Source organism: Pseudochaenichthys georgianus, chromosome 10 (assembly GCF_902827115.2).
Source record: "Pseudochaenichthys georgianus chromosome 10, fPseGeo1.2, whole genome shotgun sequence".
In the NCBI taxonomy this organism is placed as follows: Eukaryota; Metazoa; Chordata; class Actinopteri; order Perciformes; family Channichthyidae; genus Pseudochaenichthys; species Pseudochaenichthys georgianus.
Window position 1 is genome coordinate 12,619,676 of NC_047512.1, and position 16,182 is coordinate 12,635,857.

Sequence of the window (16,182 nt, forward strand, 5' to 3'; positions counted from 1 at the left end):
CAGGCTCTGTGATCGCACTTCTCCACTCTGCTCTGCGCACCTGGTCCTCTCCTCCAGATGAGTCACGTATCGGGCCTCCCTCATGTATCTGTCCGGTTGCCGTTGGCTCCCCTCCACGTAGCAAGTCCTCATTGTCCTCTCAATCTCCTCCAACAGATAATGTCCCTCCTGTCTGTTCTTCCTCTCCCGCTACTCCATCGCTATCAGAACCAGACGGCCTACTTGGCTCCGAGGCCCCGCGGCCGGCACCGCTGCCGCTCGGTACAGAACTCACCTGTCCTCCCTCCTCATCCTGGCCTACAGGTTTAAAATAACCTGAAGGCTTCGGCATGCTTTGTAACAGCTGCTTGTCTCCAAACTCCTTTTCCCTCAACAATTTCCTTTCCCGAGCGCCACTCTCAAACTTTCTCTTCTCCGACATTTTCTCCTAAACATCTGTCACTCAATCACTCGCAATTTGAATAAGTCACATGTGAAGCATATTCTCATTCTGATTGGCTGTTGAGTGGTGCCCACTGACTGTTACGGAGTCATCTCTGGAATCCATCGATCTGATTGATTAGCGGAGCAAATGATCAAAATACTACGGAGGGACGATATTTTCGTTTGGATTACTGGTCTGGGGGAAGCTCACGAGTGTGTGTGTGTGTGTGTGTGTGTGTGTGTGTGTGTGTGTGTGTGTGTGTGTGTGTGTGTGTGTGTGTGTGTGTGTGTGTGTGTGTGTGTGTGTGTGTGTGTGTGTGTGTGTGTGTGTGTGTGTGTGTGTGTGTGTGTGTGTGTGTGTGTGTGTGTGTGTGTGTGTTACTCAGGGGAAGAGAAAAAGCCTCATCTTGCCACAGCAGACAAGTTCAAAGATGGTCTCTATACTTTAAGGTGAAGAAGTTTCACAGCTGCTACCTTTCAAAGATGATTTACACAACGTTTGTGGGTAAAACAACAATTAAAGCACAGACAAAGCGTGTGTGTGTGTGTGTGTGTGTGTGTGTGTGTGTGTGTGTGTGTGTGTGTGTGTGTGTGTGTGTGTGTGTGTGTGTGTGTGTGTGTGTGTGTGTGTGTGTGTGTGTGTGTGCGTGCGTGCGTGCGTGTGTGTGTGTGTGTGTGTGTGTGTGTGTGTGTGTGTGTGTGTGTGTGTGTGTGTGTGTTTGTGTATTTTTGCGTTTGTGTGTATTGTGTTTGTTTCCCGGGGAAAACACTCACGAGAAAGACAGGCTGTTGTTACGCCTGCTGTGACGTCAAGTTACTCCGTTCTCCGCTTGTAATTATGCCGAAGCTTCAACGTTGTATTTATCATCTGAATTTGCTGAAACAAGTTTAATATCCTGAAAGCCAAGACTTTGTTTATTTGAAACCAGATGAAAACAAACTGTCACGGACCCTGCCGTGTTATCTATGATTACTATACGCCTTACATTCATAATTTCAGCCGGGGTGAGGAGGAGTGAGTGGCGAGTGAGAGCTGTCATCTTCCCTTTACAAGCTTCAAAAATGTATTTATCGTGTGATTTTGGAAATAAAAGTTTCATATTCTGAAAGCCAAGACTTTGTTTATTTAAATGTTTTTTAAAAACATCCGAATTAAAAAACTTTTTTTTTTTTAATTACATTTTTTTTTTTTACTTTTTTATTGGCTCATGATAGGCCCCTGATCTCCGTAGGCCCCTGGGCTTCAGCCCAGGTCAGCCCGTGCATTAAGGCGGCCCTGCTCATGAGCACAATAAGCATATAATGTAATAATAAGAATCAACCTTGTAGTGTTATATAATAGACTCCACATTATCTACTTGCATATTGGTTTAAAATCAATAGCCCTTTCAGACATTCTTTTTACTTACTATCCTGCAATATTGTTTTTTAACCTAATTTTCTTTGTATTTCTTCTACCAGGCAGAATTCAGTGCACGTGGCAAAGGTAAGAGCTTAATGATTGTGAATGTAAACATTTTAGTGAAATGCAACTTTAATATTAATGATGTTGAATATATTTAGGTCTACAGAGTGCTGAACATGTTTCAACACTTCATACCAATCACAGACATTCTCTGGATGTGGACACTCATGATTTAGAAACAAGGTGGGACATTAATTTCTGAAGCTTGTTAGGATACATTTGTCATTTGTCTCAAGTTTGATTTATGCCTTCTTCTTTTGTTTAGGTCCCAACTAAGTATAGGTAAGTAGTAGGGGTGTAACGGTATCCGTATTCGTCCCGTACCGTCACGGTTCGGCACATGCAGTCACACGGCGAATACGCCTTTTTTTTTTACGACTGGGAAAAAAGTAATTCAGGGCAGTATCCACTACACTACTGTATATATACTCCAGGGGGCGGTATTGCGCCTAAAAGCTGTTTGCCAGCCTCCCTTAAACAACAAATGAAGAACAAGAAGAAACACAACAACAAAACGAACAAAATACAAGAAGAAGAAAAGTTAGTATGGCGATTTCAGATAACACACAGGAGCTAGAACTCAACTGCTTCTTTTAAATCAGCTGTGTGGGAACATTTCGTGTTCCCTGTGGACTACAATAACGATGAGGTGTGCGAGTGGTGGATCGGACGAGGACGGTGTGTCGGCGTTGTTCGATAGCGGTGCGGTATGCTAATGGCAACACACACCAAACATGCTAAATCATATCAGAAGGCATCACCCAGATTTGCCAATCACCGGAGCCCGGCAAAAGACAACAGCTGTTCAACAGCTGATCCCCGCTGTTTTTAAGAAGCCAATAGACATGAGAGCCGAGAGACCAAAAATAAATAACGGAAGCTTTTGGCATATGTTTTTCAACGACTTCGCGCTCTTGAAACACTTTCTTATTATTTATGATTATCAAGACATCCTTTTTAGTTTTACAGCTTGATGAAACCTTTTTGTTTGACATCAGCCATTATAGATAATATGGCCATCTGAGTGTACTGTGTATGTTTTGTTTTTAACTGTTTAATACAGTTAATTATTCAAAATGTCAGAGTTCTTTATTTTTAAACTGAAACTTGCACTACTGTTCAAACATAAATAACAACAAACCTGGAATTATGCATTTGGGACTTTTTTTGCGTTTTTGTTGTTGTACCGAACCGCACCGAACCGTGACCTCCAAACCGAGGTACGAACCGAACCGTGACTTCTGTGAACCGTTACACCCCTAGTAAGTAGTGTTATAAATCATCGCTATAATGTTAAATGTAATTATAAAATAAGTCAATATTATTGTTTACTAAAGAAAGGGTGCCATCAAAACGTCTTCACCATGAGTGGCCTCAAACTAAAGAAGACTTTAACCAACATGACTTTGTTCCCATGGAAAAGCCTCAACAGGTACAGTTTCTGCTACTAAATAAAGAAGTGAATACACTATACTGTATAAGTATTATTCTTTCTCTAAAGTCTGTGATATCTAGTTGAGGAAAGGACATTTACCTTAGTACCATTTTGATGTACTTATACTTAAGTGTTTTACCTCCCTGTACTGTTTTGACAGATGTATATACTTTAAATTTACATTTTTAGAGTATTAATACAACATATACATATGTTATGATAAGCTACAAAATAAAGTTCTATCATCTTTACAACATTAGATTTACACTTTTACTTATTGTACCTTAAGTATACTTGAATGCATTTTATGTTGTACTTTCATCAAATAGTTTTCAATGCCGGACTTGTTTGCGAATTTTTTTACATATTAACAAAATACTTATGATACAAATGTGTATATTCATTATTGGTAAATCGTCCATTCTGCATTATGAGTATTTTCACTTTAACTAATCTTAAGGGATTGGATAAGACCTTTACAGTTATTTTCCCCATAGAAATTAAATAATAGAATATTACTTTTGTTTGATTTTGACCATGTATTGTTGCTAATTTAAATTATCTAAATATTTCTTCCCCCACTGATAATATTTGGCAGACCTACTGTGAAGAAGACTGGTACGTTGGGACTTGTACTCGAGCAGATGCTGAGCACGCCTTACACCTGGTGAACAAGGTAATTTAAAACCTCTTCTATGAAATTATCTTATTGAATTAGTCTAAATCGAATATTCTCTTGCTACTCACACTAGGACGGGGCATTTTTGGTACGAGACTGCTCCATAAACTCCAACAGTGAGCCCTTGGTGTTGGCTATGTATCATGGCAAGAAGGTTTATAATGTAAAGATCCGGTTTATAGAGAGCACCAGCAAGTACGCGCTGGGAAGAGGACATCGATCAAATGATGTGAGTGGAAAAACTCTAAACGACAAAGTTAAACAAGCCTTATCTTCATCATATTTAATCAACTTAACATCTTATTTCTCCTCAGATGTTTGACTCTGTGGCAGAAATCATAAAGTTTCATTCCATATTCCCAGTAATACTCATCAGTGGGAGAAATATGCCCGGAAGCAAGTGTCCAGAAAACTGTGTGCTGACGTGTCCAGTAACCAGGAGTGATGTTGAGCAGCTGCTGCAATAACACATGGAGCTTTCCTGCCAAAATAAACCATTCAATCACATCTGGTTGTAACCCATAACATCCACTGCAGTTCATCGTGAGCATGTTAGGAAAGCGTTGACAGTGTATAAGAATTGTGAAAGATGTGTCAATTAAAAACAATGTTTTATCGAAGTCTGAAACTGATCAATAGTTTTCATGATCAAATTGTTGTTTGTTTTTTATTGTGTTCATTTACCAGTCAAAAAACACAAATGTAAAATGTATACTTTACTTTACAATGATACCAAACAGAGAGAAGTACAAATCTAATATATGAAGCTGAAAAGCTTATATTTGACGTTTTTGCTTCAACATTTCTGAACAATTGATTGATTGAAGATCTCTCAGGTCTTCTGGAACGGGTCTGCTCTCGGTTCCGAGAGTAAGAACAAAACATGGAAAAGCAGCGTTTAGCTATTATGCCCCACAATCTGGAACAAACTGCCTGAATCATGCACGTCCGCAGAAACTCTTACTATTTTCAAATCGAGACTGAAAACATGTCTTTTTGCCGCTGCTTTTAATTGAACTTCTCATATTCACACTGCAGTTTGCTTTTTATTCATGTATTGTGTAACTGTTGTGTTTATCTTATTATCCTTTGAAATTCCTGTTGTAAAATGCCATTATATAATGTGTTTTTACTGTATTTATTCTTAAATGTCTTTTATTCTATTTTGTAAAGCACTTTGAATTGTCGCGTACTGAAAGGTGCTATATAAATAAACTTGCCTTGCCTTGATTACCAAAACAGTTCAAAATGTATAATCTCTTAATATGTCAATGTTACGACCCTGGTCGTTATGTGTATTGTGTGTAGAGATTTCCTTCGAGTCTTTTAGTCCTTCAGAATTATTAGGTAGTTTTAGTAGTAGGCATGGTTATCAAAACTGTGAGTTTGTGTCTTAAGTCAATGACTGGACTGACAATCAATGACTGGATGTGTCAGAACTTTCTCCAATTAAACAAAGATAAAACTGAGGTAATGGTTTTTGGAGCCAAGGCAGAACGTTTAAAAGTTAGCGCTGAGCTTCAGTCTGCAATGTTCAAACCAACAGATAAAGCCAGAAATCTAGGTGTAGTCATGGACTCTGACCTGAGTTTCAACAGTCACATTAAAACAGTTACTAAATCAGCCTACTATCACCTAAAGAATATATCTAGGATTAAAAGACTAATGTCACAGCAGGATTTGGAAAAACTTGTCCATGCCTTTATCTTCAGTAGACTCGACTACTGCAATGGTGTCTTCACAGGTCTCACTAAAAAATCTATTAGAAAGCTGCAGCTGATTCAGAACGCCGCTGCTCGAGTCCTCACTAACACTAAGAAAGTGGACCACATCACTCCTGTTCTGAAGTCTTTACACTGGCTTCCTGTGTGTCAAAGAATAGATTTCAAAATATTGCTGCTGGTTTATAAAGCACTGAATGGTTTAGGCCCAAAATACATTTCTGACCTCCTGCTAAATTATGAACCATCCAGATCTCTCAGGTCTTCAGGGACTGGTCAGCTTTCTGTCCCCAGAGTCAGAACTAAACATGGAGAAGCAGCGTTCAGTTATTATGCTCCAAATATCTGGAACAAACTCCCAGAAACCTGCAGGTCCGCTGCAACTCTTACTACTTTTAAATCCAGGCTGAAGACTTTTCTTTTTGTCGGTGCTTTTAATTGAACTTTTCATATCTTAAACTGCACTGTAACTTTTATCCATGTACTTTTTCTTGTAATGTTTAAACGTAATTAAACTCCATGACATTTATGAGAGGGACTGCTCGAAAGCAGAGATATTTGGAATATCTGGCATCGACGGATGAAAAATAGTGTTTTGGTAACACGGAGTGTTTTGGTAACACTTTAAAGACTTTGTTATGGAAGCAAAGCAGGGGAGGGGGTGTGTACAGCCTCCTGAGGGTCCGATTGTGGATGTCATGCGAGCAAAATATGGTGAAGAAAGTCTGTCTAAATTCATATTTTAGACTGCACTGTAACTTTTATCCATGTATTTTTCCTTAATGTTTATTTTATTAGCACTGTAACTTTTATCCATGTACTTTTTCTTGTAATGTTTAATTGAACTATTCATATTTTAGACTGCACTGTAACTTTTATCCATGTATTTTTCCTTAATGTTTATTTTATTAGCTTTTCTTTTTTAATGCTTAATGTCTTTCATTTCTTTTTTGTAAAGCACTTTGAATTACCCTGCGTCGAAAAGTGCTATATAAATAAACTTGCCTTGCCTTGCCTTGCCTTAAGGGGGGGGGGGGGGGGTGTCACGGCTGCTGCTGCTGCTGTCTGCTCGTTAACCTGTCTGGGATTGTTTTCCACCATGAAGTCACGAAAACATCCAAACTGCAAACTAAGTTCTTACGGTATTGCATAAAAACCCAGACATAACATCAGTCATTTTTAACCCTCTACTTGTGACAAAGCCTTCATCCTGTGATTCTGTTAGACTGCGTAGCAGTGTATTTTCTGTGCCTCGTTAGACTGCTGAGCAGTATAGTCTGTAGGGTTCTGTGCGATCTAACTGGTTAGCAGTGTGTCTTGGTATTCTGTGTTTAGAGTAGGGTTGGTGTGTGTGTGTGTTGCGTAGATTGTAGGAGTAGATATCTCTTCTCCGCGCCGATCCTATGAGTTTGCTTTAAAAGAAATAACACTCAAAACAACCAGGACGAGGGTTAAACAATAATCTGTTTTAATTATAAAAGGTAATAATGCAATACAATATAATACATTACCATACAATATAATATAAAGTAATGTTAGGAGTACTCCTGCCTGGTTCACGTGCCGCTTAGACCCTTCGGTGTTGGCAGCCCGAGAAGAGAGAGCGAACCCAAAGCCGAACAGGCTTTTATACCAAAACAAACAGGAAGGGGTTGGGTCAGCTGGTCATCTTTTCAGGTCATCTCATTGGGAGATGCAAAAGATGCTGTGTCACAGTGAATCAGCGCGTGCCAGCAGAGAACCAAACCGTTTCAGTTTGAAGCAAAACACATCTTATCATGTAGCTTATCACACAATAGTCATATGTTTTTCTTTATGAAAGCCATACTTGTTGGGAATTTAACAGTCATCATCTCATGACCTCCTCAGGACCAGCTAACCAACAGAGCTAAACTGTCCTCATACCCCCAGGCCCTCTCTGAACTTCCATCCACCCGAAGTCAGCTCACCCAGAATCAGAAGGACCATTGTCTCTCTAATTCTGTGTGACCCAATCGTCTCCTGCTCTTTAGGAGTCTTAAAATGAACGCACATACATTTCTCTCATTATCTAACACTTAACATCCCATATATCAGGTGACATAAAAATGAATATACCAGAATTACGCTGTATTAAACTTTTTGCCATAATACTTTACATCAATTTCCACAAGATCCATGTTGCTTAGCTCCTGTAGACCCGCATTTATATTAGTGACATTGTGAAACAGTTTAGACCCAGGTTAGTTTAGCACCTGTAGATCAGCATTTGTGTATATGGCTTAGACCCCGGTGATTAGCACCGGTTGATCAGCAACAGCTGTGTTCCCACACAGTCTCTTTTTGTTTAGTGTTTTGTTCCACTTTAGAAGTGAGGTACGTTCTTTCTTGTGTAGCCTACTGTGCAACTCTCTTTTGGAGTCCTGTGTTGTTAACCCGTAACAGTTTGGTCCGTTGTTGGTCCAGGCTGTTCGTGTGTTCATCATTGTTTTGTTCAGTTGCCGTCATAAATAAACCCACCGGTAACCAATACCAATTACAAACTGGTCGTGTCGTTTCCCTTTCTTACCCCTGGCAAAGAGGGAACGTAACACGAACAAAAGGGAAACGACACGACCAGAGTAGTATTGGTATAATTATAGGTGATTTATTTGTAATAGCAGCGGTAAACAAAATGGCAGGCAGGCAGCCTGAAACAAACAAAAGGGCACAGGTTGACAGATAACCAAACTAAGGGAGGACTCAAAAGGAGTCTAAAGGCATACAGGGAAAATAAATACTAATATACTAAATAAAGAACGAAACAAAACCTCACTTCAACTAACAAAGGGAGTCTACACAAAACACACAGCTAAACTAAAGGCAACAGTTACAAATCCTAACGATACTCTAAACACTAACTAACCTACTCTACACACTACTAACACACAATATCACACGGAGATAAACACACCAGATTAACCCCAGAATGAAGAGCAAAATGCGAGAGGCGTCTGTTCACTCAACAGAGCCTTCAGAGTCATGATTGTCCCCAGCTTTGTAGTCCTCTCCAGCAGGTGTGCGCTGGGCTTGCACAGGGATTGGAGAACGTGCTCCAATCAGTGTCCTCGGAAGTGGACCAGGAGATGTGAGATTAGTGAGATTTAAGCTTCCGGATACAAATTATAACTTGATAAATCAAAAATGTTTTGATAGGGATAAACTGTGGTGAAAAGTTGATCATTTCATTTATTCAAATAGCCTACTGTAGTTAAGAACAATGTTGAGGTATTTTACTTGAGTACTGTTTTATAGCACATTTTGTCAGAACATCTTGCATATCGATTCTTAAGTGATTTAACAGATAAAGATTTACAATATGGATCAATATATCTTATAAGTACATTTCCCAGCAGTATATAAAGTAATTAAAATGAACTCCACCATAAAGTGACAAACATAATATAGTTCCAGTAATCCAAAATTAGGCTCACAGATAGCAAATAAGCTTGACTCGGACAAAATATGTCTCAGGATAGTTTGTTTTTTACTTACACAAAAAGGTATCAAATACAAACACATATTCTCTCAGGTCAAAAAACTATGTTGTTCGGTGCTTCTTTCTCCTTCTCACACACCAATCACCAGCAGCTGACGTCGGCTATAACGTCTCGTAATCACGAACAGCTGCGGTCGTCTATGCCGTTAATTTCACACGGCTGGTTCCAATAAATTATATACTAGCACTAACAACAAATGATAATAATATTCAAATATACATTTTAACATATGGCTCCTACATTTCCGGCCCCTAATTGGCTAGGCGGGGAGCATACCAATTACTAAAATACACTTAATTAGGGCCATATAATCTAAACATAATTAAGCAACTGTAAGAACTTATATTCTTTTAATGGAAGTCCGTTTTTGTTTTCTTGGGGGTGGCCATCACACTGCTTCGAGAAGCAGACAGAGCTTCGTGATCGGTCTCACTAAGACACTGGTCTTGGTCTTCACGCTGACGCTGCGTACAGCGCCTTTGGCGTCTGACATAGTCTTAAGGACTCTTCCCATCACCCACGAATTACGAGGGGCTGAGTCATCCACAATTAAGATGATGTCTCCTGGCTGAAAGTTTCTCCTTGGTGTGGTCCACTTCTGGCGCTCTTGTAGGAGAGGTAGGTATTCCCATGTCCATCTTGACCAGAACAGGTCAGCCAGATATTGTGATTGTTTCCATCTGCGTCGTGAATACACATCCTCTTTCCTGAACACCCCTGGGGGCACGCTTGATTTAGACTTGAGTAACAACAAGTGGTTTGGTGTGAGTGCCTCAAGGTCATTGGGGTCATCTGAAATCTTTGTGATGGGGCGATCATTGATAATGGACTCCACCTCACATAGCACGGTCTGAAGGTCCTCATCATCCATTGCTTGCTGTCCGAGCACTGAACTAAGAATTTTCCTAACAGTGCGTATTTGTCTTTCCCACACTCCTCCGTGGTGGGAAGCACCTGGGGGATTGAAGATCCACTTGACTCCTTTTTGTAACATTGCATTGTGTATTTTGGACCGATTCAGCTCTTCAATGGCTTCACGTAGCTCTCTTTCTGCTCCAACAAAATTGGTGCCGTTATCAGATCGTATCATCGCCACCTGTCCTCTTCTGCTGATAAAGCGGCGCAAAGCATTGATGCAAGAATCGGTATCAAGGGAGTAAGCCACCTCGATGTGCACTGCTCTGATTGCCAGACAAGTGAAGATCACGCCATACCAGGCTGCGTCCCCGCTTAATTTCAAAGGGTCCGAAGTAGTCTACTCCGACGTTGGTAAAGGGCGGTTCATCTGGCAATACACGATCTTTGGGCAGGTCGGCCATTTTCTGCTGTCCAGCCTTGGCATGTAGTCTCCTGCACACTGTACAATCAGTTATGATCCTTCTTACTGCTGCGTTAGCCTTTGGAATCCAGTACTTCTGCCTTAACTTTGAGAGTGTATGATTCCTGCCTCCATGTCCAACTTCTCTGTGGATGTGTTGCAAAAGGAGAGTAGCGACACGTTGGTTCTTAGAGAGGATGAGGGGGCGCTTAGCCTCCTCTGGCATAGCAGAATTGTTAAGCCGTCCACCTACTCTAAGTACGCCGTCTTCCAGAACAGGATCCAATCTGCTGAGTGGACTACTCATCTTAACATGTGTCTGTCCTTTCTCCAAAGCTTTGATCTCCTCCAGATATGCCTGCCTTTGGCTGAAGCGAACAAGCGCTTTTTCAGTTAACTCCAAATGTTCCACGGTGAGCAGATTTTTGTTTAGTGTGGCTCTGCATTTCTTCATCTGCTGCTTAAGAAAGGTTTCTTGATTTGCAGGGTTGTCTTCTGACTTAATACAGGCGGCTTGGAACTCTTTCCTTTTTCCACTGAGTTGCAGCAGCAGATCTTTAATCCGGAGAAACCATCCCACTGCTCTCTTCAGTTTACACCATTTTGAATAATGATCAATGAGCTTGTTCACTGTGGCAACTCCTTCGTCTATTATTGTAAGACAGACTGCAGGTGCCTTCTTTACCTCATCGTCATCTTCCAGTACGTTGCTTGACAGATCTGGTCTTTCTGGCCACTCACTTTCATTTTTCCACAGGAAACGTGGGCCTTGTATCCTGTTCTTACTTTGGATAAAACTCAACTTTCAGACCTCTTGAAGCTTGATCCGCAGGGTTCACAGAGGTGTTCACATATCTCCATTGGCTTGGTGTAGTAGCCTCACGAATGATTGAGATCCTGTTTGCGACAAAAGTTTTGAAGCGAGATGTTTCGTTCTCAATATATTTCAGTACAGTAGTACTGTCTGTCCAGAAGATAGATTGCTCCAGTTTAACCTGAAGTTCTCTTCTTAGCATCTTGTCGACCTTGACGGCGACGACTGCTGCTGTCAACTCCATTCTCGGAATGGTGATGTGTTTCAGTGGGGCGACTCTGGACTTTCCGATCAGCAAGGAAACCTTTCTTTTGCCTTGATTGTTTGTCTGCACGGTGTAGGTAGCTGTTCCATATGCATCCATGCTGGCATCGGAAAAGTGGTGGAGCTGTGCCATCTTCATGGGTTCAACCTCTGCCGGTTTGACGCATCTCTGCACATAAAACGTTGACAGCTGCTCAAGGTCGGCCAACCACTTCATCCATTTCTGGGCCTGCCCACTGTCTATCTTCTCATCCCAACCTCTCTTTTCCCTGCAAAGGTCTCTCAGAAGGAGCTTCGCTGGCAGTACCAATGGGGCCAGGAACCCAAGGGGGTCGTAGATGGAGCTAACGATGGACAGGATTCCTCGTCTTGTAGCTGGTTTGTCCTGTGGTTGCACTTTGAACCTGAAGGTGTCTGATTCAGTGCACCACTGAGTACCAAGGGCTCTTTCCATAGGAAGCTGCTTATGGTTCAGGTCAAGATCTTTGACTTCCGTTGTTCTGTCTTCTTTAGGGATGGACGACAAGACGGCCCTACTGTTGCTGACCCACTTTGTAAGCCTGAAACCTCCATTGGCGCACAGATTTCTGAGGTCCCTGGCCAAAGCAACAGCATGATCTTCTGAATCCACAGACTTTAAACAGTCATCCACATAAAAGTTTCTGAGAACCGTTTCCACCACCTCGGGTGTTGTTTTGCTTCCTCCATCCTGTGCTGTTCTTCTTAGTGCATACGATGCACAGCTGGGAGACGAGGTAGCACCAAACAGATGCACTGTCATTCTGTAGTCTTCCATCGGTTTGTCCAGATCACCATCCTGCCACCATAGGAAACGCAGAAGATCAGCATCTTGGTAAGGGACTTTGACCTGGTAGAACATCGCCTCAATGTCGGCCATCAAAGCAATAGGCTCTTCTCTGAACCTCAAAAGGACACCAACAAGGGAGTTTGTGAGGTCAGGTCCTTGTAGCAGCTGATCGTTAAGTGAGGTTCCTTGATATGTGGAGGTGCAGTCGAACACTACTCTTATCTTGTTTTTCTTTGGGTGGTAGAGACCGTGATGAGGTATGTACCACACGCGTGTTTTCCTCCCTGTATATTGTCTGGTCTCTTTTCCCTGTGTTTTCATGTCTGTCGTTAGTTTCCCTGGTGTGTCTAAGTTCCTGAGTGTTTTCACCTGTCACTCCTTGTGTGTCTCCTGTGCTCATCAGTGTCAGCCCCGCCCCTGATTGTTCCCACCTGTGTCTAGTTACCCTGTGTTTAAATTCCCCTGTCTCCCAGTGTTCAGTGTCAGTTCGTCTTGTCTATTGTCATGGTAAGGTCTATGCTCCTCGTACTCATGAAAAGTTTTGGATTCCTCACTGCGTGAGCGCATTCATTTTTTGTTCTCTTTTTTTTGTCATCTCGACTAGAGTTTTGGTGGTTACCTTTTTTTGTTCATTTTTGCCAGTCATGGAAAAATAAAGTATCTTACAATACTTTACCTCTGTCTCCCTGTCTGCAATTGGGTCCAACATCCTAAGTGCCTGAGATCTTAACAGAACGAACTGACCAGAATATGGACCCAGCGGATATGGAAGATTTTGAGTTAGATCTGTTCGATCTAGACTTTTCCCTTCAATGTTCTCATGCCGAGTGGAAAGGAACTTCTTCTAGAAAGGACAAAGAGGCTATTCTCGAGAGGGCACGAATGGAGGTGGCCGAAATGCCTTGGTTAAGGAGTTCGTTGCCGGAGTGGTTACAGCTTTTCACAAGTTGTCCTGAGGACTGGTCCGACGCATCTAACCCTTTCCTCGGATCCGACTACGGTCCTGTTGGAGGTCCACGGAGTCTCCAAAGAGCCTCTAGGAGACGCAGGGCCAGGATTCCAGCCCGTGCTCCAACAGCCATGATCCCGGTGTGGGATTCCCAGTCTGCTAGCCCCAGGCATGCTAGCTCCCTGTCTCCCAATTCCCAACCTGGCACCATATGCCTCGGTGGGATCCATCTGAAGTCAACCCATGCTTCTGCCCCAGGTCCTGCTCCTGTCCAGGAGTCGTATGCTGGAACTCGTCTGGCTTATGGAGGTCCACGGAGCCTTCAGGCGGCTGCTAAGAGAAGGAGTCGCAAAGCCAAGCTAGCAGCCATGCCTCCATGCTCCAGTACCGGCCCACGAAGCTTTGCGTCCGTACTCCATTACCTGGCTTACACAGCCAGGGTCCAGGCTTCCGCTCCGCCCCCAACAGCCATGGTTCCAGTGCCGGACCCAGCAGCCATGGTTCCGTGCTCCAGTACCATCCCACATAGCCATGGTACTGTGCTCCAGTACCATCCCACACAGCCATGGATCCGTGTTCCGGTTCCTTGCCCAGCAGCAATGGTTCCGACTCCTGAACCGGTCCCCACAGCCATGGTTCCGGCTCCAGAACCGGCCCATGCAGCCATGGTCCCTGCTACAGATCCGGCCCCAGCAGCCATGGTTCTGGCTTCAGTACCGGCCCCAGTAGCCATGGTCCCAACTCCAGTTTCGGCTCCAGGACTGGCTCCCCAGCCGACGCCAGTTCCCCGAGTCCTGTCGGCGTACCGGCCGACTCCAGCACCTCGTCTCCTGCTGGCTCCCCAGCCGATGCCAGCTCCCCGAGTCTTGTCGGCGTACCGGCCGACTCCAGCACCTCGTCTCCTGCTGGCTCTCCAGCCGACGCCAGCTCCCCGTGTCCTGTCGGCGTACCGACTGACACAAGTTCCTTCTCAAGACCCATGTCAAGTCCCCTCTCGAGTCCCCTCTCGAGTTCCCTCTCAAGTCCCCTCTCAAGTTCCTACCCAAGTCCCCTCTCAAGTTTCCTCTCAGGTCCCCTTTCGAGTCTCTACTTGAGTCTCCTCTCGAGTTCCCTCTCAGGTCTCTTCTCGAGTCTCTTCTCGAGTCCCCTCTCAAATCCCCTCACGAGTCCCCTCTCAAAACAATCCTCAAGTCCCCTCTCAAGACACTTCTCAGGTCCCATCTCGAGTCTCTTCTCAAGTCCCCTTACAGGTCCTCTTTCGAGGCCCCTCTCAAGGCCCCTCTCCAGTTCCCTCTCGAGTCTCCTCTCGAGTTCCCTCTCGAGTCTCCTCTCCAGTCCCCTTTCAAGTCCCCTCTCAAGTTCCTACCCGAGTCCCCTCTCAAGTTCCTACCCGAGTCCCCTCTCAAGTTCCTACCCGAGTCCCCTCTCAAGTTCCTACCCGAGTCCCCTCTCAAGTTCCCTCTCGAGTCTCCTCTCGAGTTTCCTCTCGAGTTCCCTATCGAGTTCCCTCTCCAGTCCCCTCTCGAGCCCCCTCTCAAGTCACCTCTCGAGTCTCCGATCAAGTTCCCTCTCAAGATTCCTCTCAAGTCAACTCTCAAGTTTCCTCTCGAGTTCCCTCTCAAGTCCCTACTCACGTGTCGTTGGAGGTTCCGCTGGGGGTCCTGCCAACTCTATGTCCTGTGCTGTTGGAGGCCCCGCCGACTACTCTTCTGCCGGGGGTCCTGCCAACCCTATGTACTGTGCCGTTGGAGGCCCTGCCGACTACTCTCCTGCCGGGGGTCCTGCCAACCCTAAGTCCTGTGCCGTTGGAGGCCCCGCCGACTACTCTCCTGCCGGGGGTCCTGCCCACCCTGTGTCCTGTGCCGTTGGAGGCCCCGCCGACTACTCTCCTGCCGGGGGTCCTGCCAACCCTGTGTCCTGTCCCGTTGGAGGCCCCGCCGACTACTCTTCTGCCGGGAGTCCTGCCAACCCTGTGTCCTGTGCCGTTGGAGGTCCCGCCGACTACTCTTCTGCCGGGGGTCCTGCCAACCCTATGTCCTGTACCGTTGGGGGTCCCACCAACTACTCTTCTGCCGGGGGTCCTGCCGGCCCTGTGTCCTGTGCCGTTGGGGGTCCCACCGACTACTCTTCTGCCGGGGGTCCTGCCGGCCCTGTGTCCTGTTTCGTTGGAGGCCTCAACATCACCTGTTTTGCTGGGGGTGCTGCCAACTCCTTGTCCTCTTCCGTGGGGGATCTTGCCGACACCTGTCCCACCGGCTCCGGTTCCTGTCCGGTCAACACCGGCTCCTGCCCGGTCCCCTGAGAGCTGTGGTCTTCGCCCATCCTCGAACTCTGCCTTGCCCCCGGGCCGTCCGCCCGAGACCCCCTTTTTGAACTCTGCCTTGCTCCCGGGCCGTCCGCCCGAGACCCACTCCTCCACAACTCTGCCTTGCCCCCGGGCCGTCCGCCCGAGTTCCCCTTTTTGAACTCTGCCTTGCCCCCGTGCCGTCCGCCCGAGACCCCATCCATGGTCTGTGCCTTACCCCCGGGCCGTCCACCCGAGACCCCTTCCTGGTCCTCTGCCGTGCCCTGGGCTGTCAGTCAAGGCCCGTCCTCCGGACCCCCTCCACCCACCCTGCTGGACGTTTTGGATTTTTGTTTTGTTTTGTTTAGGGACGTCTAGTATCCGTCCCTTGAGGAGGGGGTTCTGTCAGGATTATTATGTCATGTCACGTTTCTATGTCTAGGTGTGGGTGTTTTTCCGTTCTCCTTGTCATGTTTTCCTCCCTGTATATTGTCTGGTCTCTTT

At 44.8% G+C, this 16,182-nt stretch overlaps 1 protein-coding gene across 5 annotated transcripts in view; it reads left to right on the forward strand.

Annotated features, from left to right (window-relative positions):
- The window catches only part of LOC117453375 (cytokine-dependent hematopoietic cell linker-like), a 32,364-nt gene extending 27,123 nt beyond the window's left edge, over window positions 1-5,241 (forward strand). For 3 of the 5 annotated variants that reach the window (XM_034092198.2, XM_071204601.1, XM_071204603.1), the window contains 7 exons: window positions 1,885-1,909; window positions 1,987-2,071; window positions 2,154-2,170; window positions 3,226-3,320; window positions 3,922-3,999; window positions 4,076-4,231; window positions 4,317-5,241. In XM_034092198.2, coding sequence (XP_033948089.1) covers window positions 1,885-1,909; window positions 1,987-2,071; window positions 2,154-2,170; window positions 3,226-3,320; window positions 3,922-3,999; window positions 4,076-4,231; window positions 4,317-4,469 — 609 coding nt within the window. In that variant the 3' untranslated portion in view covers window positions 4,470-5,241. The remainder of the gene's footprint in view (window positions 1-1,884; window positions 1,910-1,986; window positions 2,072-2,153; window positions 2,171-3,225; window positions 3,321-3,921; window positions 4,000-4,075; window positions 4,232-4,316) is intronic. The other 2 variants (XM_071204604.1, XM_071204602.1) reach the window with 2 other exon arrangements.
- The last annotated feature ends 10,941 nt before the right edge of the window (window positions 5,242-16,182 follow it).